General features: G+C 43.8%; 1 protein-coding gene across 2 annotated transcripts in view; it reads left to right on the top strand.

Moving 5' to 3' along the window:
- VAV3 (vav guanine nucleotide exchange factor 3) overlaps positions 1–23,291 on the top strand; it is a 136,919-nt gene extending 113,628 nt beyond the window's left edge. For both annotated transcript variants that reach the window (XM_035894485.1, XM_035894484.1), the window contains 6 exons: positions 1,356–1,390; positions 3,138–3,254; positions 3,942–4,029; positions 8,082–8,211; positions 18,944–19,095; positions 20,840–23,291. In XM_035894485.1, the coding sequence (XP_035750378.1) occupies positions 1,356–1,390; positions 3,138–3,254; positions 3,942–4,029; positions 8,082–8,211; positions 18,944–19,095; positions 20,840–20,881 (564 nt within the window). In that variant the 3' untranslated portion in view covers positions 20,882–23,291. The remainder of the gene's footprint in view (positions 1–1,355; positions 1,391–3,137; positions 3,255–3,941; positions 4,030–8,081; positions 8,212–18,943; positions 19,096–20,839) is intronic.
- Positions 23,292–23,676: the final 385 nt, after the last annotated feature.

The raw sequence follows: 23,676 nt of genomic DNA, 5'->3' as shown, positions 1-23,676 counted from the left end.
TATTCTGCTTTTTTCCATTCAAAAGCTGCCCGTTACTCCCTCAGCAATGCTGCTGGAATACACTGGGGAATTAATATAATAATATAATAATATATGAGTTAACACAAAAATTCTGCATTATTTGACTCTTGCAACTTCAACTGCAGAATACTGAGATTACATATGCAGGGAGATGGGGGTTTGTGTTGGAGTTTTGGTTTTGTTTTTTTTTTTTTTCCATTTTGTTTTTTTGGGGGCTTTTTTTGTCTCGTCACTGGAGTTGATTTCAAAGCCAGATCTAGAGACGTGACAGAGGTCTTGGCTGATAGCTGAGGTCAAGTCAGTGGGAGCTGTAATTGATTTCAATTTCAGTTAGCTTACACTTGCAGGCCTGCATGATAATATCCTCCCGAGCTGAGCTGTGTTTGGATATCTCTGTTGAAGACATTTCGTCTATCATAAATTAAAAAAATTGAGAAGAATGTTGCTGTAATTTTTTCTTTGTTAGATTCCAGAAAATAAGAAAACATTCTTTGGTTTTACTGGAAGAAAAAAAAAGAAATAGTTTGCTTATCTAAGAACATATGACAGTAGGTTTAAGTCTGCAAGATGGATGCTGAGCTTCAGACATAATTTTGTCAGCACTTTGCAAGTTGGAGGTGTTGTTTTGGGAGAGCAGGGCAGGGCTGCGGTGTCACGCGCCGGTGAGAGGTGGTGGAGAGGAAATGCTGACCGTGGTGGGATTGCTGTACTGTGCATCTCCTGCCTCTCCATGGACACATCTAACACCCAGTTCGCAAGCCAATTGTAGTTTGCTTAACTTTTTAAACTGAATTTGAGAATCAAATTCCGTGCTTGTTAAAATGGAGCACAAGAGTTAACCGTGTCAGACCCAAAGGTATGAATGATGTCAGATGGTACAAGCTATGGCTCACCCTCGACTCTCTCCAAAGAGGATACACGGTATTTCCTAGTAGGCAGTCTTTCTAAGGCCGTATGTGAAGTGAATTCTATAGATGCTACTGTAAATTTGTTGCACCTTTTAATTGTACTTTAAAACAATTTGTAGCATTGGGCTGGTTTATGTATGAAATCTGAATGTAGGCACCGGCAGAAAAACTTCTAAGGGTTCTGTTAAGTAAAAAAATCTGTGACAGCAGCAAAGAGTTAAAATATTCTGTTCTGCTTTCAGAATGGCATGGAATATTTGTCCTTTATTATAACTTCTTCCAGAAGAAAATGTACCTACAAACTAATAATATTGCCTGTTTCTTTTAACTTGTTGCATATGGAGATTGACAGATCAGTGCTGTCTAATTTGTGTTGATGAGGAAAAGATCCTGATCCTCGTTCTCTCCTCTTGTTTCCCACCCTAGGTCCCTAAGCCAGTGGACTACTCTTCACAGCTGTGGTGAGTCCCTGTCCCTCTTACAGGATTCTCTTGGAAAGAAGCAGCCATAGAAAGACAACTGTGTTTATTATTACAGTTTAATTTATATTGGCTGAACCTTTCTAGGCTTCTGAAGAAGGCATCATGTAATGGCTTGGGAAAGCAACACCGTGCATTGCCTAAAAGCATTTCTGATGTAATGAAGTGCTTAATGGGTCTGACACTTTGTTTACCAGTCTGTGGCTGCGCAGCTTTAGTCCCAGAGGTCTGAAATACAGTAATAAAAGAGGAGTATACTGTGAAGCGTGCAAGTAAATCTTGCATGTGAAGTGAATAAAGAGAAGGGAATAATGTTAAATACATCTTGACTTGTGAATAATTCTGCATCTCTTTTTTTTTTTAAAAAAAAAAAGAAAAAAAAAGAAAAAAAAGAAAAAAAAAAGACAAAAAAAAAAGACTGTGGCAATATAAAAGGCCAATGTGTCAAAACCATGACCAGTGCTGGTCAAGGGCTTACGTAGTGTGTGAACTCTTTCCTGGAATTCAGCTCCCTTCTAGAGGAGCCGTGGTGATTCGGAGAGGACGGAATAGGCACCACTTGTATTCTTGCACTGGTTTCATGTTTTGTCATTTAGATGTGCATGCGTTGGATTTCCTCCAGTTTGCCAAAAGTGAAATCGGAACCAGATCTAATCAAATACTGATTTTTCACAAGAAGCCAAATGGAATGTTTAATATTTTAAAATGATACTTTAAATTGAATTCTAACGTTTGCTCTCTTTATAATTTTGTTAGAAAAGAGCAAATCAGAAAGTGGTCAGTCTTTATCTTCTAAGGATTTGTAATACTTAACGGAAAAATGACTTAGGGCTGAAACTTGCTTAGAGAGTCATGTATTTTGTGATAAACTTCAAAACGCCTGGTCCCTGCTGTGTTTCATAACATATTTTTTTATTTGAAGCTCCCTTCTAATGGGTAGTGATGTAGTAGTATGAAATTTTATGCAGTGGTCGTCTGTGATGTTGACTGTCTTTAGACTACTCTCTAAAATGGAAGCAAGCACCATGTCCTTGGAGCTACGCCGCCGTCCTCTCCTCGGTTGGCAGCACACGGTGCCTGCTGCGGCCCCTCCTGGAGTCCCACCCAGCCCAGCGAGCGGAGCACGGGCACAACCCTGCTCGTGCAGTCAGGCTGCAGAGGCTGGGACTGACTTGTCCAAGCTTGCAGCTCTTATCCTCAGGCTGAAATTTTTTTTTTTTTTTTTTTTTTTTTGCTTGTGGATTTTTAGTTTACCTGGTGCACTGCAGTCTTTACAGGTTATGAATAGTTACAAACCCAAATCAAATAGTGCGTTTCTATAAATATCATGGTTTTGCATAGGTCTTTTTTTGACCGAATATGCTCCTGGTGGCTGATTCTCCCCTCTGTTAAGATAAGTCCCACTAGAACTCGGGGAGGCTCGAAGGTTCTGGACCACTGCTTTATTGCTTCACTGGCCGCACGTGATGCAGGAAGACGTGTGGGTTTGAGCTATTCAAGCCAGCGGTCGCTCAGCTCACGCGCAGGCTCAGGTACTTCCCCTGACGGGCGTTGTATTCAACACGTGCAGAGGCTTTTCGTGCTTTGGGTGCAGTGATATTCAGTTGCAACTGATATATTTTTAAGTCCCCGTTGTATGCAGAATACTGGGACTCTGCATTGCATATTGCTAGACCTTTTTTGTAGCTTTGAAAAAATCATAGGCAATTTTTATTGTTCTCTGTTGCAGGTTTGCAGGAGCAATGGAAAGATTGCAAGCAGAGAGTGAACTTATTAACAGAGTGAACAGCACTTACCTGGTGCGGCACAGGACCAAAGAGTCGGGAGAATACGCAATTAGTATTAAGTAAGTGCAATAAGATCTCCTGCCGAAAGTTAGCCTGCTGTCATTTATGTTTAAGTAGTATCTGAAATAATTAAGGAGAATAAAAGCCTGTCTCAATTTACATAATCATACACAGCCTTGAAGAGTCAATATAGGGAAGCTGAAGTTGCTGACAGAAATACCCAGGACTTGCAGTGGGAAGGCAGCAATGGCTGGCAGCGCTGGTGCAGCACAGGAGCGGTGCCTGCGGTGTTGGGTGGGGGGGAGCGCGTCGAGCGCGGCGCGGTAGCGCGGCTCTGAGGCAGGTGAGAATGTTTCACTGCCTTCAGGGGGAACTTGTCAAAGTCCTTCGCGTTTCAGACATTTCAGTGCGATGTGGGTTCCTAAATTCTGTGGATGCAAATTATTGTGAGGGTCTCATTTGCTTTCATGTTGTTTCTCAGCATGGATAGGAACGTAAGAAATAAATGGGAATTCCCAGTTAAAATGAGCAGTTAGTCATGGCTTTTTTCTGAATACAGATCACCTCTTCAGCTGCACTTTAATAAATATATTTGGTTAATTGGATGTCAGCTTTGTTTTGGCACAAATATACATTTTGTCTTAGGAATTTATTCGTGTGGTGTTATTGGGGCATGCCCTCAGGTAATTATTGATTGTCTCTGATTAAAACCACATTTATATTCATAAGTTATTCATTGCCCACAGGTACAATAACGAAGTGAAACACATCAAGATTTTAACAAGAGATGGCTTTTTCCACATTGCAGAAAATAGAAAATTTAAAAATTTAATGGTAAGCTTTGATGAGCTTTTTAACCGCGTGCAATTTTCTGTGTAGCTGCTGCTGTTAGCAAGAGCTGCTTCAGTTTGTGAAATTACAGAAGGCTATGAGAGCGAAAGATCGGAATTGTGTCCATGCCAGCTAATAGGATCATTTTTTTATATTTACAGTTTATTCTCAAAGTGGTGGTAGTATGTGCTTAAAACTACATATTTGTGTTCAGGACTGGACTGTGTCCCTTGCAGTGATGTGGAGGAGAGGAGGAATTTGAATCCCATTGGAGTTAGGCTGAATCGTGAAAGGATAATTTGATGTCTTTGGAGATCTTTATATAGTAATGATCCCTAAAAGTATCGAGGCGACGGCTCCTGCCCAGCCCGGCACGCGCAGGCGTGCGCTGCTGAAGGTGACGGTGCTGTTGGGGCGCACGCTCAGGGAGGGATGGAAGGTGCAGCTGCGCCAGGGAGCCCGAACAGCTCGGGGGCGGCCACTCCTGGGCGTCCGGGGGCAGCAGCAAAGCAGCGCGGCTGGGAGTGGGGCTGTCCGGGCTGCTGGGAGCTCGGAAATCCGCGCTGGAGTAGCAGTTACCTGCAGTCAATACCTACTCGTCTGAATTAGAGCAACTGTGTCCCGCAAACCATGGTAATAACACAGACAGCATAGGCGCTCTCATTAGCTTCCATGCCAGCTGTAGGCACAGTCACCCCAGAAATAAGAATTTGGGGTTGTCACTGCCCAGACCAGTGAGTTTTCAATGTTATGTTGGAATCATCCTGTACTGGGAAGAAATTCCTCTTTTTGAACTTCGGAAAAAGTTCCATGACAGCTCATTTTGCTCAGACAAGACTCGTAAATCCAAGGTGTCTGAAAGAATGCCTTAGTGCATTCATAAAATTTTAAAGCTTAAGTATTTTCTGATGCATTGTTAAGGGAAGCTTGTTCAATATATTATATTTAGTGCGATCAGTTGGATTAAAACTTACACTTCAGCCTTCCTGCACGCATATCCAAGTACTCTGAAATGATAAATAAAATTGAAGGACAGTGCAAAACAAGAGCTGGGAGAGAAGCTTTAAAACCAGGAAACATCCTAAAAGTGGTAAAAAATCAAGCAGAAATCTATGCTTTGCCTGGCCCTAATTGAAATAAGTGCTCATTAGAATGGGAGGAACATGAATTTCCTGATGAGGAATGCACCAAGCTGTCTCTGCACCCTAATGTCTTCATCTGACACTTAAAAACCAGGGAAGGGTTTAGTGTTAGGGCTGGGGACCCTGAGGTCTCATATTGGTGGCAACAGAAATCATGGCGTTACTCAAATGCGTGAAGGAGGTGGCTTCTTAGTCTGCAAACACTACAGATGATTCCCTGGGAGCTGGTGGGAACGTGTGAGTGCTCCTGGGATCTTCATCCCAAAGGACGTGGGCTGGAGCCCCGCGCTGCCTTCCCGCGGCAGTGATGCAGTCTGACGCGCTGGTGCGGGTTTCGGAATCGAGCTGAATGCCCGGCGACGTAAGGACAGCACACAAACTCGGATAAAAGAGGAGCAACAAGAATAGGCATTGCGTCGAAGAGTCGAGAGGACAAAAGAGATGTCTGGGTAAAGGCCTCATTGCTACCGATGTAGCCTTGATGGCGTTCGGTTAGAAAAAAGTGATTTCATAACTCAGTTTTAGGGTTACCAAGTCTGCCCTGGAGAGCTGAATAGAGAAGTGAGAGCGTACGCGCTGTTTGCATATGCTGTGGAAATGACTGCTTTGTCCTGCATCGGTGCAGGGGAAAAACTGATCGTGTCTGGAGGAGGAGGGGAACAGAAGTAGTGTGAGTGGAACGGGGAGCAGGCAAAGCCAGCAGCCGTGGGGACCTCAGGCAGTGACCTGCCGTGACGCTCTGTACGGCGCGGGGGTAGCGGGAGCAGAACAGCTCCTGTGCCTGGCTTTCGCGGCACCTTCGAAAAGCTTTCACAGGCGCAGTTAAGAGGAGCTGGGTGTGTAACGCAGGCCGGGGTGCGGCGGGGGGCCGGCTCTGCTCCTCCTGGGGGTGCTGGCAACGCGACAGACTCCTGCCGAGCCCTGAGCCCCGTCCCTGCCGGCAGCGGCCGCTTGCCCGCCTTGCCTGCGCCTGAGCTCGCCGCTGTGGCGTGTGCAAGTAAGGCTCTGGAGGCCGGCTGTTTGTTGACTGTTTTCATGGAAGAATGGTATAAAAACTAAGCTCTGGAAAGCAACTGAACCTTTGTGACCCAAAGGGATTTTTTACTGTTTAGAACCATTTTATTATGCCAATAAATAAAATCTGTCCAGTTGAAATTCTTACTGTCCTCACCAAACAGCGTAATTCCTACAGACTTACCTGGTGCAAAAAGGTAGCAGAAGCTTCATACTCATTATTTTTGCATTTATCCAGAAATCCTACTCTGAATGCTCCTTCCTTACACATCACCCTCTCTGTGCCTTTGGTAATTTGGGTTTCTGGGCACTCAGTGATGGTGTGTGGCAGAAAATGTGGTCGCTGGCGTTGCCTTGCGTGCTGTGCTGACACCCGACAGCAGAGCCCCAACAGTTGATGCTGCCCTGGCCTTCCCGCTTGCTTGGAGCGCCCGGCAGGCCTGTGGCTATGGATGGCCACCAGCGGGTGTAGGCTTTACCTGGCTTGGGGCTCGGCCTTAGGAGCCGCTGCAGCAGCTCCCCGTGTGGGCAGTGAAGGGCTCCGGAGTTCAGCTCTAAGATAATCTTCGGACTGTCATCAAGAACTTACGGTTTATGCACCTGATCTTGGACTAAATAACTTCAGGGTCATTCTGTTTGGCTGGAATCACTCTACCACTGGTGCAGGCTGTTGCAGGCTAATAATTTTGGTTTGGTGGTTTGGTGGTTTTTTTGTTTTTTTAACTAGAAGGAAATGATTGAACATAGTACTGTGTTCTTTATTTTTGACCTAAGCTTTGCTTGGTCAGCTTTGATTTTGGAAATCTAAATGTAAGTAAGTGGAATGGAATGACTGAGTTACTGGTGGGAGTGAAGAGTTTACAGTAAATACATTGCTTTGTGCTTGCGTTTCCGAAGCGTGAAATCCCACTGATGAAGTATCAGTAATAGACTGAAATAAGTTTGCTTTGAACTGCCGCGTCGCTTTGGCTTACGCTAGGCTCCGCGTGTGAACTGTGGTATCGACATTACTAGGGCTAGTTCAAATGTAAGACGATGGCAGGGGCTGCAGGTCGCAAAGGGGTAACGTGGGCTTGTCAGTATTTTGGTGTGTTGCCTTCTTTAGAACGGAGACTGAAGTAACGTCTCTCCTTGGCGACATAAACCATTGAGCCCCTTTTTATATTTCCATATGTGTGTGTGTGTGTGTGCATATACATAAGATTTGTGCATATATATAAAATTAGTGTGCGTGTGTGTGTGCATGTCTATGTTTATATATGTGCACATATACACACACACAAAGACAAGTTTTTTGGCTGGGCCCAAGGAGGATGTGGATGCTGGATTTTTCAGTCAGTGTGCGCTGCAATACCTGGAAAAAAAAACCCCAACAAACCCCCCAAAAACCCCACCCACAAATTTTAATCTCAGGGCCTTGAAAGTTTTGCGTGGTGCATGTATCTGCTCACTAGGTTGCTGTTGCCTTGCATGCTCACATGCAAGCCTTGTGCTTTATAGCCTGCGTGCTTACAAACCCAGGACAGTTACCATGGGACACTTGACAAGCGGCTGACCTTGCCTTCTGCCTGGCTTCGGGAAAGCGAATACATGCTCAAAGAAGCAATAAGAGTTGACTCTGACAGTAAGGTTTACTTAAAAAAACAACAAAAACCAACAAAACCCCCCAAACAAACAAAACCCCAGCAAAACCCAAAACCCAAGCCCTGGTTGAATGGCAGTGTAAAAGCAGTCGCTATTCAGGACGCTTGATTTATTTAATACAAACGTGTACTGTGGAATGTTGTGTTATCAAATAAGGCTGCTTGTGTGATGAGGCTGTCGCTGGCTGTACGCCGGCATGTTGAAAAGGATGGGATTGCGACTTCCAGTGACATAAGTGTTCTTCCTTTCTGAAAGGAACTCGTAGAATACTACAAGCACCACTCTCTCAAAGAGGGCTTCCGAAGTTTGGATACTACTCTTCAATTTCCATACAAAGAATCCGAGAACTCAGTGGGACAGAGGAGTAACAGAGCAGGTGGCAACTGTGAGTATTGCCCATTTTTGTGTGTATTTTCTGTCACATCAGTGTTGAGAGGACAAGGTACTTTGCACGTCGTCATCTTCCGTTTCTGACAGATAACCAATCAATATGGTAATGCTTTTAGCGAGGAGGTTTTGACGCTAAGCAGATTTGGATCTGCCAGGAGGTTTATTAACATGTCCAGCAAGCCTGTCCTGCTGCCAAACTGAGAATCTCCCTGGTACTGAAAAATCTATGAGGCGTGCTGGGGGGAGATTAAGCTGCATCCTGCCTGGTCTTTTCAGACGTTTGCAGGCACAAGTGTTAATAATATCTGTGACAATTTCTAATCCTTAAAAAGGGATTTAAATAAATCAGTCCTGTAGTGTAGCCACGTGAGCCAGCATCTCAGTAACACCACATGAATTTCTGAAAACAAAAAAACCTACAAAAACCCCAAAAAACCAAAGCCATTCGATTTACTGTATCATAATTATTTTTATGCCTGCCTTTTAACCTTAAATGTTTATTATGGGCCTCTCAGCTTCTGAAAGCTGATGAACTACTGTACAACATAAATAGCAGTTAAAAAGTTTAGAGGTTTAGAAATAAGCTGAGAAGCTCTGCAATGCACATGGCATCCTTTATTCACCTATTACAACTTAAGTGGAAGTTAGCATGATCTTTAGGACACGTACAAGTTCAACGTTAATGATAAAAGCTTCCACATGGCTGGCCCCTGGGAAGTATAAAATGCTTCTGTCAAAGAGCAAATATTAGATTTGCAGTTCTGCAGACGATGGCTGTGTCTTTGGACTGCAGCAGATAATAAGAGGAAAATGAAAATTGATGGGGGTTTTAACAATGTGAAGGCTGCTGTGGAAGACTGTGGAGCCCCGTGCAGTCTCTGGGATGATGAAGCTGGCGGGCTGACCTTCATGTGCTGTGCTGGTGAGCTCTCCTTCACTTGCTTGCCTCTGGTCCGTAGCATTCTATAACTCCGGAGACTTTCTTCCTCTCCTGTTTAAAGTGAAGGTGATTTAGGACAGGTGGTTGTAAGAAACCAGTGGCTCTGTGCATGTCATTTACTCAGTCTCTGTCTCCCAACTCCTCTTTATTCCGTCCATTTCTGTTTTCTTTCACCGTTTCCCAGGACTTCTGTCCGTTGTCTCCCTGCTGCGCTGTATCTCAGTGCATCTCTGGTCTTGGTGCATTGATCTGCCCCGTCCTTTCTGCTCCCTTTAGCCTGGCTTCCTCCCTTGGCTCCTCACTTCCCCGTGCCATCTCTTGTGCTTGCCTCATCCCTTGCCTCCTCACGGTGGTGAGGCTTTAATTCCTGAGAGGTTATGCCCTCCTTGGTTTACTTTGCATTTGTTTTGGTTACTATTGACTGTGAGCAGAACCAATTTGTTTCTTCCCTTTCTTAGCCCAGCTAGCCTGTGTCCGTACTGCTCACCACCTATGAGTCTGCAAGAGCATTAGTTCAGTTGTTCCATGCTTTACAGGGTGCAAGGCTTAGGGCGCATCCTCATTAGCTTCAGCCACGTACAAAAGAAAACATCTCCTTTCACGAGATCTTTTAGGGAGTGTGTGGAAGAGCAAGAGGAGCGAGGGTGGGACGCTCTCCTGTTAGTGACGGGGATGAGAAGGCGCATCTCTGCCACGGTACCTCTCGGGCCTTTCATGTCGCAGACCACGCTGGTGGGAACTGGCAGGTTTTGTCTTAGGCCAAACCGATCAGAAAACCCGCTCAGTTCTCAGACTCCTCATGCAAAATCTAACAGATTCCCACAATTCTGCTGGCCTACCTTGATCGACTCTGGATGAGACTGTCGTTTAATGGATTTGACAGTTTTCTTTTAAAGTGTTAGCCTGTCCCTGTGAATATGGGGGGTGTGGGGGGGGTGGGGGATGTGTTTGGTTTTGCTGTTTGTTTCTTTTTAAGCAAAATTTCCATGATTAACAGCCCGTCTTACGAGTCACACTGCTCAGTTTTTGAGCCATCCCGATAGTTTTTACCAAGCTGATGTTAGAACAACTTCATATCTAGGCTGTGTGAACCCTGCTGGGCTGAATTTGAAAGAACTTCATAAACTTTAGGCTGCTGTTTTGTTCAGTAGAGGAAGCAAAGAAGCCACGGGGCGGTGGCTGGACATTGAGTTCGCTTTGCAGCCCTCGGAGAGAACCACCACATCGCTGGTGTTTTGACCCCTTCCCACTTCATCTGAGTGTAGGAAAACAGTCGCAGGGAGGAGGCCAGACGGCTCAGCTGAAGGGGGAGGAGGGCGCTTTCCCTTTTATCTCCTGCTGCTTGGTGCCACATTCACCGTTCTGTCACCAGCACGGGGCTGAAGCTGGCGATTGCAATGGCCTTGGGCAGTTGGAAGCTGATTTTAAGGACATTTTGGGTTTCAACTCAGCATTTTGCCCTATGTAATTCACAGACTTTCTCTGGATTTTTTAGCAAGTCCATCTTTTGAAAAGGCATCACCTTACTCAAACCAGCTGGTCTTTAGCACGTATAACTGACAGTAAGGGGGAAGGGTATTTCTAAATAACGTGAGCTGAACCCCTGTAGACTTCGACAGAGTTGTCTCATTTTCTGCTGCCAAAGTCTGAGCTGCTGTGAAATCCAGTGGCGATACCGAATTAACCTCACTTGCCAGGACAAGGATTGTCTGAATTGTTTGTAATCATTGTGTTTTCATTTCCCCATTGGAGGAAAGCAGATCAAGTGGCATTCCAGTTTACTTGTAATTTCTGATATGTATCATAATAAATCATCCTGTACCTTCTTAAATTTTCGGGGAATCTGATTCTCCCTTCAGCATCTGCTAGATTTTTAGAGCAAAAATCTTCATTTTATGGAGACAGTTAATTTGGCTTCCCACTTTAATTAGAACTTTGCTTTTTAGGCTCCTGGTCTTGCAGAAGTTGCCCCCTCTGTTCTGATATTTATTGCATGCCTTTAATGTGGCTGTAAAAGCTGTCAGACATTTACTTTTCTCAGTATAGAAATTCAAGTTAATTAGGAGGATTTGGGGGAAAATGGTACGTTCTTTCATCTTAATTTTTCAGTCCTAGGCTTTTCTAGACATAGCATGATCAAATTTTGTTTTGCTATGGAGAAAAATACTAATTCTTACATTAGATTAGAGGGATGATCAACCATTTAATGAAATAAAGACAAAAATGGAAGCAAAGTTGACATTCTTCTATGGAGTAGTTCTTGGCACTTTATTCCGATCTGGTGATGCAGAGCACAATCATACTGAGAAATCTGAGTCTTTATGAAATTTAGATTTAATGTAACCTAAATCACGAAGCCAAATACTATTTGAGTGACTGTTTTTCATCACCTGTAGACTAGGAGTAGGTACCTTAACTAGTGATATCACATCATTCTACTTGTTAATGCATTAACTGTGTAATAAAGTAAAATAAATCAAGTGTCACCCGAGCCCTTAAGGAAACAAAAGAACCCAGCCTTTCCCCTGAAAAGCCAACCCCAAAACCCTTATCAGTGACATTTATAAGTAGACCAGTCATCTGCGGAAATCTAGTAGGATTTCCTTGCCCACATAGGCTTAGTTGTCCAGAATCTCCCACGTAAAGCCAGATCTCCAGTTATATCTGACAGAAAAATTCTCAAAACCGAAGCTAACGTGTGGAGAGGAAGGGGCCGGCCACCCCCTGTCTAGCACCTGGCCTGGCTTCATTCCCGCACGCAGCTCGTGCGCGCCACCGTTGTACGTCTGCCGCGACAGAGGCAGTTACTCGCCCCCGGGAGCGGGCGCCCTCGCCCCCCTGGTTTGTGCCGTGCCCCCCCGCAGAGCTGTCGCCCCGGGTTGCTGGCTCCCGGGCAAAGGAGACCCCGGTGACCTCGTGCGTTCTCAGGCAACCCGCTCAGTGTTAGAGGCGGGGAAGGGACCGTCGCCGTGAAGGACCACGAGGGAGTTCCCAGTGCACAAGGGGCCCTGGAGGATGTTCCTTCTTTGTTATTTTGAGACACTAACATAAGCTGCTGTTGGTTTGTGTTGTGGGGTTTTTTATAGCTCATGAAAGTTAAAATACAGTATCGGTCCTGCTTATTTTATTTGTTATTTTTATTTATTGTCACAAACACATCTGTACTCATCCAGGCAAGATACACAAAACTATCATTACCTCCACGATGGATTCTTTGTTAATTCCTTGCATAAAATAGTTCTACTCATTATTCCTGCAAATAACCATTTTTAAGCAAAATTATTTTGTTTCACGTGTAGTCACAAGAATAAATTCAGGGAAGCAGCTGCATGTGAGGAGTATAACCCTGCTACATTTTTAAAGAACACTCTTGGCCAGTAATTATAGGTATCATTAGGCATGATTTAGAGGCTGCATTATCATTTATCCAGTGGTGGGTGGACTTCCCTTCCCAAATCACAGCTGGGAGCAAAGACCTCAACTTTATTAGATACTGTATGCTGTATATCTTCGTTGCCCCCTCAAAAAAGGGATGAAATGTGAGAATGTGTCAACAGACTGCAGTTCCATTTGAAGCTATTTTGGCTCATTTCATCTAATTTTGTATTTAAAAATGTGTTGACCCTAGGATTGTTGGCGATAGAGCAAGTGCCCCTCTAAGCCTTCGCCCGAGGGCGCCGGTAGAGGGACTAGGGTGATGTGATGCTTCTGCCTGGGCCAAATGCACGCTTTTTTTGCTTGCTCAAGGGAAAACCGCAAAGGCAAGGGGTACTGCTGGGGCCTTAGAGGCTGCAGTTTAGCTGTGGAATTCCTACTGACGTTAATGATTATCAGGGCACAAAGCATACTTGTTTCCAGGTGTATTGAGAGACCCCAGTTCAACTGGTACTTAGACCGTATCCCTAATTAAGGGCATGTGACTCGTCTTCCTGGGCTCAAGAGGAATTCTTTCTGTGCACGAGTTCCTGCTTTTGCACTATTAAAAAGTGGGGCACACAGAATTAAAGAAGAAAAAAAATTCTGTTAAATCTGAAAATGTTTGCAAGAGTCTGCAGTTCTGATTTGCTTCTCTAAGCCCTGGATGGGTGCCGCCTTTCTACTTTACTCTTTGAAAAATGCAATTGTTAAAAATTAAATCATAGATCCAAATTTTCTAGTTATTATAGTCAATTTCCTTCCAGACATCCTTAGGAGGGAACCTTAGTTTCCTTATTATCAATGAATTATAGAGTTAAAAAACTATTATTTAAGTCTTGTGCCAATATTTCAACATTCTTGCTTTTCTCTTTTTCTCTTTTCTTTCTCTAAGCCCCTTCTTTGTTCTGTGGGTTTTCTTTTGTAACTCCTCCAGACCTCAGCTTTGTTCCCCCTTCCTCCACTCCTTTCTGGTCAGGTACTGCTTTACTGTTTTTATATTTCTTCTGAATTTGCTTCTGTTGTTTCTGTATGCAGCAAGCGAGGGAAGGGACGAATCTAATCCGTCAGTTCTTCTCTGACTCCGGGAACTGAGTTATCACATGGTGTACTCTGAGCGTGACAAAAATCAAGCTCTTAAACTTTTGAAGAAGCGTATATTACAATAAGCAGCTTGAGTAGGTGTTGCAAGCTCAGTAGTCGCAGCAGATTCAGTCGATGATCAATTGGTCGTTAATTTGCTGTGCAGACTCGGAGCTATACGTATTTTAATCTATTTGTTCAAATTCCTGAAAATTTCACTGCTTGTAGATAAATAATATGTTCGTCCCATCCCTGCAGCAAACCGTACTGCAGCAGCATTTTAGAATACAGTCGGTTTTTTGTAGAAAATGCTTTCTTTAAATTCTGCATTAACATTGTTAATTAATTTTACCCATCTGTTTTCTAAAGATTGCTTTCTTTGTTCTCATTTAACCATCTCTGGCTTTAATAAATGCAAACATTTTAAATGAAGGGACCGCATACGAGCGCTTAAAGTAGTAGCAGTGGTAGTCTCGATTAGTGCATCAGTGTGGCGACAACTTCTCTGCTCTCCAAGACGTAGTCTTCAGAGGTGAGCTGCGCTGCGCCTCTGGACGACTCCAGAAGAATTTTGCTAGCAGGGAGGCAAATGCCTGCGAGGAGCGTATGGAAGGAGCTGCTACTGCTGAGGCGGAAGCGTTCACTCGCGTTGCATGGGCGCTCCTCTGTGCACGGGGGCGGTGGGCTTGGCCCAGGTTTGAGTCTGGCTTGCACTAGGGGAGGGGAGGTGTCTAGCGGGCACGGACACGGGTGCAGCCGTGAGCACGATCTGACTAGGTTTGAGCAGGCAGTGTGTTCTGCACCTGCCCCCCAGAGGCCATCCAAATTGCTTAGCGCTCCAAGATGGATTCTTAAGGCTTTCTGTGGTTTCTAGGGGGGAAAAAGGATGTAGGTGGCAGCTCAGCAGCAGAACAGCCAGTGCGCTTTGTCCTGTTCTGTTCTTGAATGTTTTGCCCCTCACTGTTCTGGAGTCTGGTTCTTCCCTTTCTGTCTCTTTACACACAAATTTTTTGGGGGACGATACTTCTACTTCCTTTCAGTACTCACAATGTTGACTGAGAATCAAGCTTTAAGGCAGCCTTCCAGCTGACGCTTACTTATGTGAAGGGACACATCTGCAGAGACGATTAATCGAAAGCCATTCCAGTGTAGCTGTCTCCCCTGTGCGCATGGCGTTCGGCTGGGATGGCTGAAGCCCTCACCTCGTTTGAATTGGAGAACACGAAGGAGTTGGGGTTTGGCCCTTTATTGTGGGTAAATACTGTGAGCTTCTGCCGCCTTGGGCGAGGATCGATGACCTCTGTCATTCAGCTGCCCAATACTTGATCGTAAAGCCCATTCTCACGGAAACTGGTATCTGTTCCGTGAACACAAAATTGTGACGTGGCCTACAGCGATAGAACAACAATCAAGACTCAGAGTTACTTTAAGCCTGTCACGCATTCCCATATATGGTTTTAAGAAATTACAATTATATTCCTTTTCTCCTAAGGAAAACTGCTGTATCAGAAAATTCTTAAGTAACTGTAACATAAGTAAGGATTCAGTGTCTCGCATATCAGGATATGCTGTATAAAGTATTTCTTTATAGAAGTACAAAATATTAAAGGAAAATACTGATTAGTAATTGTTAATTTAAGCTTATCCACCTGTTTGAATGGAATTTCATATTCCAGTAGATAGGCTACATTACTTCATAGGTTCTTAGTAAAACCATCTTTTTAAAAATAGCCAAAGTATTTGCTTACATTAAATGAACACATACTTATTTCATGATATTACAAGTATTTTGAAAAAAGGATCTTCGGAGCTGGCTTAGTTCCGCTGATGTGGGAGTTGGTAACACGGGAGCAGGGTTAGGCCGGCGACTGAGCTCTGCTGGAGGTGCTGCCCGTGCTGTGGGATCGAATTTGGTTCAACAGCGCAAGCGAGTGTACGTTGCTTCAGGGAGCACGGAGACGAACACTCGAGAGCAGCCCTCGGGGGATATGGTGGCAGGATTAGGAGGAGGCCATACCACAGAGGGAAGACACAACTGCTCACAGCTTTCATGACGATACATTGGCCCTTGTGGAATTTAAGCATGGGCAGAAACGTGAGCTAGACCAGCCTGCTGTGATCCCATGGAGCCTCTTTTGCTTGCACCCCCACTCCCCCATCAGTGGCCCAAACGAGTATTAAAATTAATTTGCACCACATTTATCTCACTGTCAGTAAGAAACTTTTCCAACATACTCTAGTGTGAATCAAAGCTAGCTGTGGGGCCCTGTCTTTTCTTCGCCTCTTTGCAGAAGGAAAGGCTGGGTTAAGCAAAAGCATATTTTACTCATTCACCCATGTACCTTGTATTTACCTCCCTCGGGTTTCTCCCTCTGTTTCCCGTTAATCCTCCGAGTATCTCCCTCCTAATCCACAGGTTTATTCATTACTGCTTTCTCAATAGCTGCTTTTATTTTTTCTTGCTTTTTCTTTTTTCCCTCTTTAATTTCTCGTTCACATTCTCCTGCTGGACACCTTCTTTCCATCAATCTCTGCCTTTAATCCCATTCTCTCTCTCCTTCCTTATTCTCACTCTCCTCTTCCTCTCCCTCACTCAGTGTTTCTTCTCTCTCCCATCTGCCCTGACGGCCTTTCCACACGCTGGCTGTCTTCCCTCGAGTTTCCTTTCTCCTGGGACCGCTCTGATTGGAAATTCAGGGCCGATAGAATCATAGAATGTTTTGGGTTGGAAGTGACCCCTAGGGGTCATCTAGTCCAACCCCCTGCGGTGAGCAGGGACACTTTTAACCAGATCAGGATAGCCTCCAGTTGGTTTTGGGACTGTGTCACCAGCGAAATATGGTTAATATTTGTTCCAAAATTAGCACTGTTATCTGCTGTATTCCATCACTCATCTGGCTTCCTTTTATATATTTTCCATCGTGAGCATCACTTTTGTTTGAAAATACGGCCGCTGGATTCTAAATTAACCTAAATTCTGCTACTGTCTGCCTCAAGACTTTTGGAGATATATGGTTTTGATTTCTCTTGCTTCTGTTTCCTTTTCCTCTCTGGCTTCCCAACTTTAAAAAGAGTTAGAAGTCCTCCTTTCCCCCTCTTTCTAGCCTAGTTTTCCTCAGTATTTTCACTCTTTATTATTCTTCCATGCATTTCTTCCCTCCTCAGTTCTTTTCTTCCCTATTTTCCCAAATTTGTTCATCCTTGCCTCGTGTAATCTTCTTCCTTGTCCCTTTATCTCTTTTCTAGAATCTGAAATGACACCCAGCTCCCCAGATACTCTCCTCCCATCCTGCGATGCTTCCCCAAATCTGCTGGTGGTATCGCTGCACACCTACACATGGTCATGGCCTTGCAATCAATAACTGCTTGCTTTGGTTTTTTCTTTCTCTAAACCAATGGCTGCCCATGGCGTGCTCTTTTCCTGTCCAACTGATTTCTGGAATCCTGATAAGGTATAGGACATAACATCCATGTCAGGATCTGAACAGGTAGTGTCTACATCTGACTTAGAGGGGGAAAAGCTGCCTTTGCACTTCAATAGAGTTAATAAATCACACAGATTTTTACATCTTCATATTGTAAATATAAGAAATAAATAGCGATGCCAGTTCTCTTTTATATGGCATCCTGTACACCCTGTATCGAGTACCTGGTAAGCGTGCTCAGCATAAGCAGTCTGAAACGTTGGACTGAACTTCAACAGCACGATATAAAAGAAGGCATAATTGGTGGCTAAAACAGTTTTTAGGCATTCTGGGTTTGCGATATATCTAGTAATAATGTAAACATAGTATTTGTTGTTATTTTAAAATAAACTGTATTGTCTCTGTAAGCTAAAATATTTGAGTTTATAATGATTTTCATATATTTAATGCTATTATTCAAAAGCCTCTGTTTCTATGAGGTGTCCCCAGTGGGCCAGAAGAATCTTAAGTACAAGTGGAGCTGAAACTGTCAACGTTTTCGAGCTCATTTGCCACGTTTTGTGTTCCTGATTTAAGTTAAAGCCAACTAGCTACCAACTTCTAGTATTGCATTGTGAAAGTTTTGATAAAACCAGAATCTTAGTGGTGTTTCCTAAAGACCACTGGAAATTTCGAAGAACCCGGAAAGGGTTCTGAGAAAACAGATGTTTATGTGTCCGTTGTAGCAAGTCATCCATGGCGATCATCGCTGAACTCCTCTGAAATCTTTTCAGTAGGAAGCTCGCTTGCGCTCCTAAATTCCTGTCTGCATAGGAAAGCAACTGCAAAAGAAAATGGCATTAATGGGGAAAAAAACCCAAATGCTTCGGCCAAATCGTCCAACTGCAAAGCGCAACAGAACAGCAGATGTGTTTCTGAACTGCTCAGCTCAAACGCTTTCATCTCTTAGGTGCCTGGCCCGCTTCCCAAGGGGAGAGCTGGGGGTTTCTTTTGCGAGTTTGGACATTCTACATGGGGCTAAAAACATCGTTTCCTATGAAATTATTTGGGAGAGGGGGGTTGGTTTTTGAAATGAGGCTTTTTTCACGTTTGCTTTTTAAAAATATTTCACAACTTTTAATTGGTTAAAATGCCAGGGCTTTACATCAGCAAAGTGCTTGTATGTGATGTGGCTGAAAATTTTTAAGTATTAATTTCACTGAAACTTAGGAAAAAAAATTGTGAAGTTTTTTTTCTTACTTCATGAAAAGTTTTGTAGAACAAATTAATCGGTGATTTACAGAATAAACTCCTGAAAAGAGCTGATTTACATCAGCCAGTGCTCATGCCGATGGTAACAAATGCTCCACACACATTTCCCGTGGAAACTCTTTACTTTTTCACTCATGCTGATGGTAGCTCCCAATTTTAAGTGCATTAATATTTAACTTGGGAGTTGTTTTTGAAAGAACACTGCCTTACTCTGTTTGGTTCGCTTCATTAGAGGCTTGAAGTTAAATCAACTGTAAATGCTAATTCTTTTGGAAAGAAAGCAGCGACCTGTAAAATATGTTGATGCATGTAACTGGCCGCAAGTTTTATTGTGAAGCACAAAAATACAATAATTGCAAATTTATTTAGCAGTTCCAGGGCGGGGGGTATTTTATTTATGGTTCATCTAGTTAGACTTTTTTCTAAAAATAAAAGAGAACTATTACATCACATAAAATTTTACACCATTCACCGGTGTTTAAACTTTCTTGACTGTAAGGCCAGGGGATGTTGCTGTGAAATAATTGCTTTATATCTTACAGAACTGCTATTTACATTGCTTGGGTAGCCTTCAGTAACAAGCCCTGCTGATATCGCCGTCTGCTTCCTTTCAGTGCTGAGCCCGAAGGTGATCGGCATTGCCATAGCCAGGTACGACTTCTGTGCCAGAGACATGAGGGAACTGTCCCTAATGAAAGGGGACGTTGTAAAAATCTACACCAAGATGAGCGCGAATGGCTGGTGGAGAGGTGAAGTGAACGGAAGGGTAAGGTGGTTTTTTTTTTGTTTCCTTTGTCTCATTTCTGCCTTCACTGACAGTGACTTTTTTTAAAAAAAAAAAAAAAAAAAAAGTGTGTTCCCACATCACAAACCTTATTTGTATATTTAAATTCACAAGATAGAACATGTTTTCATCTCTGTTTCATAGGAGCCAGGCAGAACTCTTGCCAGGCAGCTTTCCCAGCATCTGAATTAATTGGTTATTTGATGTGACCTACCAGGCTGAATATTTGGGCAAGACGATGTGGTTGGAACGCACCCAGGATTAATAGCACAGCTGCAGCTGAACTTTCTTGAACTGTGTTGCCTGCATGCATTTGGGGTTAAAGGCTCAGGTTCCTGGTGCCGTGGGAGTCTGTTGAGCAGTTTAACACAGACCGATTTCCACGCCTTTCTGCCAGACTACAATGCAGTGGAATCGGCTGCCCCTTTTATAGGGGGCCGCGGCTTTGATCTCAAAAAATATGGCACATTTAGCAGGGGTTTTTACAAAGTCACTTCCCACTGCACGCAGACTGGCATGGAGGTAAAGCCTCAGTTCTGACCTACAAAGGCCGTACGGTTTCCATCCTGTTCAATGGAGAGCAGTCGGGGCTATCTGAGGCTGCTGTTGCCGTGTCTGAAGGGCTGAGATGCAGGTCAAGGAGTGCAAGGTGGAAGAGAGTAGATGAGCTGGAAGCTGGAAATGAAAGTGGCAGGTCCGGTTGAGGTAGCTGTCCACATTTACTGCTTTTGGAGAACTTTTTTGTATGTAATGAGCCTGGTTATGACCTTGAAGTGAAGTGGTCAATTAGACAAGAAGAAATAGGGAAGCGGAAGAAATAGCAGTCACCCTATGTACGTTTTACATGTGAAGAAAATTGAGCATCTCATTCTAATTCAGCAACCAAGATCCTAGAGGACCCTCTGTTATATACTAGCATTCTTTCTGACGGCTTTCACAGCCTGGACATGAGACCATGAGCTCACCTCTGGAGATACTTCGGCCAGGTAGCCTAAATCCAAGTTTATGTAGCTACTCCTTCCAGTCATGCTCTAGGTTTGGTTTTGAGGTCTTCCGTCATTGTTAAATTGACTTGGATGTAAAGAAGTCTGAGTGAAAAACCTAAAGAAATAGATAAGACAGTAAGAAATATATGACATTGCTTCCCTGGATGTCTTCTGCAATCCTTAGTTGACACATCATTCATTTTGGAATGAAGACAGCATTATAACTTGGAAAGTGTAGAACACTGGACTCTGCTTTCCAGTTCTGTCTTATTTAAAACTCCCGTTGGTGGCAATAGATTTAACTCCATGGAATGCACTCAAATCAGTCTGTATTTCCTTTGTAAGAGGATTCCCTGGGCCTGACTGAAGCCTGTTAAACATTTAACTGCTCATTCAGAAAATAGCACCATCCTGCCGGTAGTAAAACTACATCTGCTCTTGGCATTTCTGGACTTTTTTCTGAGTGCTTAGACTTCCAGTTTGGGCACAAGGTTTTTTTGGTTTGGTTTTTTCGGGTGGTGGTGGTGGTGGTGGTCGATTTAGTCTCCAAGTCTCCATATCTGCAAGTTATTCTTTTATTTAGGGTACTTACCCTGACTGTGGCGGGTCAGTCAAGTTTATCTTTGTAATCTTATTCTTACATTTACTGAACTGACCCATCCTTGTTTTGCTTAGCTCAGCCATTTAAAAAAAACCTGTGCATCTCATGTATTATTTTGTTCTGCTCTTCCCCTTTTTAGGTGGGCTGGTTTCCATCAACTTATGTTGAAGAGGATGAATGAATTAAAAACTTTCCTCTGCTGACCAGCAGTTTCAGGGATTGTAAAAATTTAATGTCTTCAAAGTGTTATTGGTCTTGTTAAGTATTTAAACAGCAGCGTTTTTGTCTGTCTGAATCTTCCAGTCTTAATGCTGGGATTTGTACAGAAGTTGGTGCTGCCAGGTGATTACCGTGCCCAGAGCTGTGCAAGAAACAACCTGCCCGCTTGCCGTCGCTGGGGATCCGTGCAAAGTTCAGCCCTCGCCTTCCCAGAAGATCTCTGGAAAACAGATTTCTTTGTGCTCCTTTTCATTTCACCCTGTGCTACACCATGAGTGCTGGCTGTGGCTGAATATTTTATAAGTCTCTTTTCTTCTAGCCAACATCTGTGAGGGCACAAGGGGATGAAGGCTTGTTGCTCCTTATCGCTGCATGCAGAAAACAGAGCTCAGTCCCTGCAGTGGGCACGGTCGGCAGAATTAAGTCTTGAGACACCAAACTACTTTACTGATCACCTTACAAACAGTTGCACATTCACAAGACATTCTGAAGAAAATACGGGTGTGGTAAACATTCATGCATATATAATTAGTTAACTGACTGCTTTGAGGGCCTGCTGAAATCTTCTAACTGTTTAAAGACAACATTTTAAAAAGGTGTAGTGATGTGGTGTTGCTTGAAAAAAAACTCCACAAAGTGGAGTTGTGGGGTCCTTTTTGTCATCCCAAGACTTTTTGTGTGAGGATTTTTCATTTAAGCAGCTGACCATGAAGCTGCAACTGAGGATAGTCATGACGAGTTTTAAAATTTTCAGCATTAATGTTAAATAAATATTTTAGACCTGTTCAGTAGGAGATACACTAATGCAAGATGATGTCACTTCTCAGGAACAAAACTGTTCACCTCACCCTCCTGATTGATTCGGATGAACTTTGATGCTTCCAGCTCTAAGCTGTCTTTTCCTAAGTTGGACAGGAATTTCTGTCACCTTTTGTGTTCTTACGAGTAACGCAAAGGGAACCGGAGGAGTCCTTGGTGCCCTTTCCTCTCCTGTTCCCCGGGATGTTAGCAGCAGGCCAGTGAGTGAGTGGTCTTGTTCCCCTGTTGTGAGCATCCCCGAGGAAAAGGGTGTCTAGGTTACCTAGCTGGAAACATCACCCTTGTAAGGTGGTGTCCACCCCTGGAGAGGCAGTGTTTTAATGTGTTTATGGAGTGTAGTTATAAGCTAAAATAAATGCGGATGGTTTCTTCAGATGTGCAGATTTGAGTGTTTAGCTAATGTCTAATCTGGCTTGAAAAACCTCGAAGAAAATAAAGCTCTTCAAATGCATTTTCTTTCTAGGGTAACGTTGACCAATCAAGAATTCATCCTGTCCCACTTCCTCTCTTTTGCTTTCCCCTCTCCTCTTTTCCCGTAGGCATCTTGCAGTTAGTGTGCATAGACACTGCATGATTTAACACTGCAGTTTTTCCCACTCTGCAAGAATGTGGTACCCACTGTTCGCCCACAGAGCAGAATCTGCTAGGACACATTTCAGATTCTTTTCGGCTGTCCCCAGTGTTCTCTGCTTCTTTCTGGCCTCTTCTGGCCGTTAGGAAGAACCAAGCCCAGCACAGAGGATTCACGATAATCCCCCTTGTCCGTGCCACCGTTCTGCCCATCCGCTACGCCTAGCGTACGCCGCTGTGCCGCCAGGTGAAAGAGGGGATCTTCTGATGGGAAATCCTCCGCTTGGGAGATTCAGCCTTGCAGGTGGAACTCTGCTGATGCTCTAACTTTTCAAGGATTTACCTCAAAATTATGTAAACTGTGATTGTGTTGAGTACCTTACTTGATGGAGCAATTGAGAGCATTTGTAAATATGTAGATTATGCATAAAACGTATTTTGTAAATGATGTGTACAGCAGTGTAGACTAGGGTATCCTGTCTTTGGCCATCTTTGGCCAGGCAGTTTTACTGTCTGCTGGGAGCCTGATCCTGGATTCCTTAAGTAGACAAAGTTGATTCTTCCACAGTTTTGCCTGCTGAAGGGTAGAGGAATAGGCTCTAGGGCCTGAGAAGTGTTTAGTGCTTTGCTGTCATATAGTTCTGAGAAGAGGCAGTTTAATTCAATGTGAGTTGAGAAATACGTCAGTCACTTTCAGCAGCTTGGTTTTAAAATAATTTTGAGTAGTCTCCCCACCCTAAAGTTGCTGTAAAGCTTTTAAGCAATTCCCGAGTCCGGTAATCAGCCTTTGAGAAGAAGGAAAGCCATTGCTTTTGTGGCATAAATCTACGTGTTGTCGTCTGTGTTTAATGCCCTGTATTGATTGAGTTAATGCTGCATCTTAAACTATATTTTGAGTACCAAAGACTTCGCAAATACTCTGGAGCGTCTTTCGTGTGCTGCTTTTGCCTGTATGGAGGTTTTCTTGTCATGCGATAACGGAGTTACAGTGCTTTAATTTGTACTATTTTGTAAATATGTTAAATACAATAAACTGGTTAATTTTTTGTTTAACGGTGTGTGTCAGAATGTGTAGCTGGCTGGTGTGAAGGCTGAGCGCCGTTCGTCTGACCACCTTCTCGCCGTGAGCAGGTGAGGCTCGGATCGTGATCCCAGACTGGAACAATCCTCAGTAGCTGTAGAGCTGGGCTGTCAGCGTCAGTGGGACATTGCAGCTCTCCATGAGAGCTGGTCATTGGTAGGAGACTTTGCCTTCCGCCACACCCAGGACGGTGCTGGGGGGTTGGTTTTGGTTTTTAGCTGTAGAGGACACTGGAATCAGTCATGTACTACTGATTTTTGTCTGTCAAAGATGATACTTGTGGGGGT

The sequence above is a fragment of the Egretta garzetta genome, unplaced genomic scaffold (genome assembly GCF_000687185.1).
Source record: "Egretta garzetta isolate BGI_Z169 unplaced genomic scaffold, ASM68718v1 scaffold655, whole genome shotgun sequence".
Taxonomy (NCBI): domain Eukaryota; kingdom Metazoa; phylum Chordata; class Aves; order Pelecaniformes; family Ardeidae; genus Egretta; species Egretta garzetta.
Note: the sequence above shows the minus strand (reverse complement) of the source record. Positions and strands in the feature narration are given on the sequence as shown.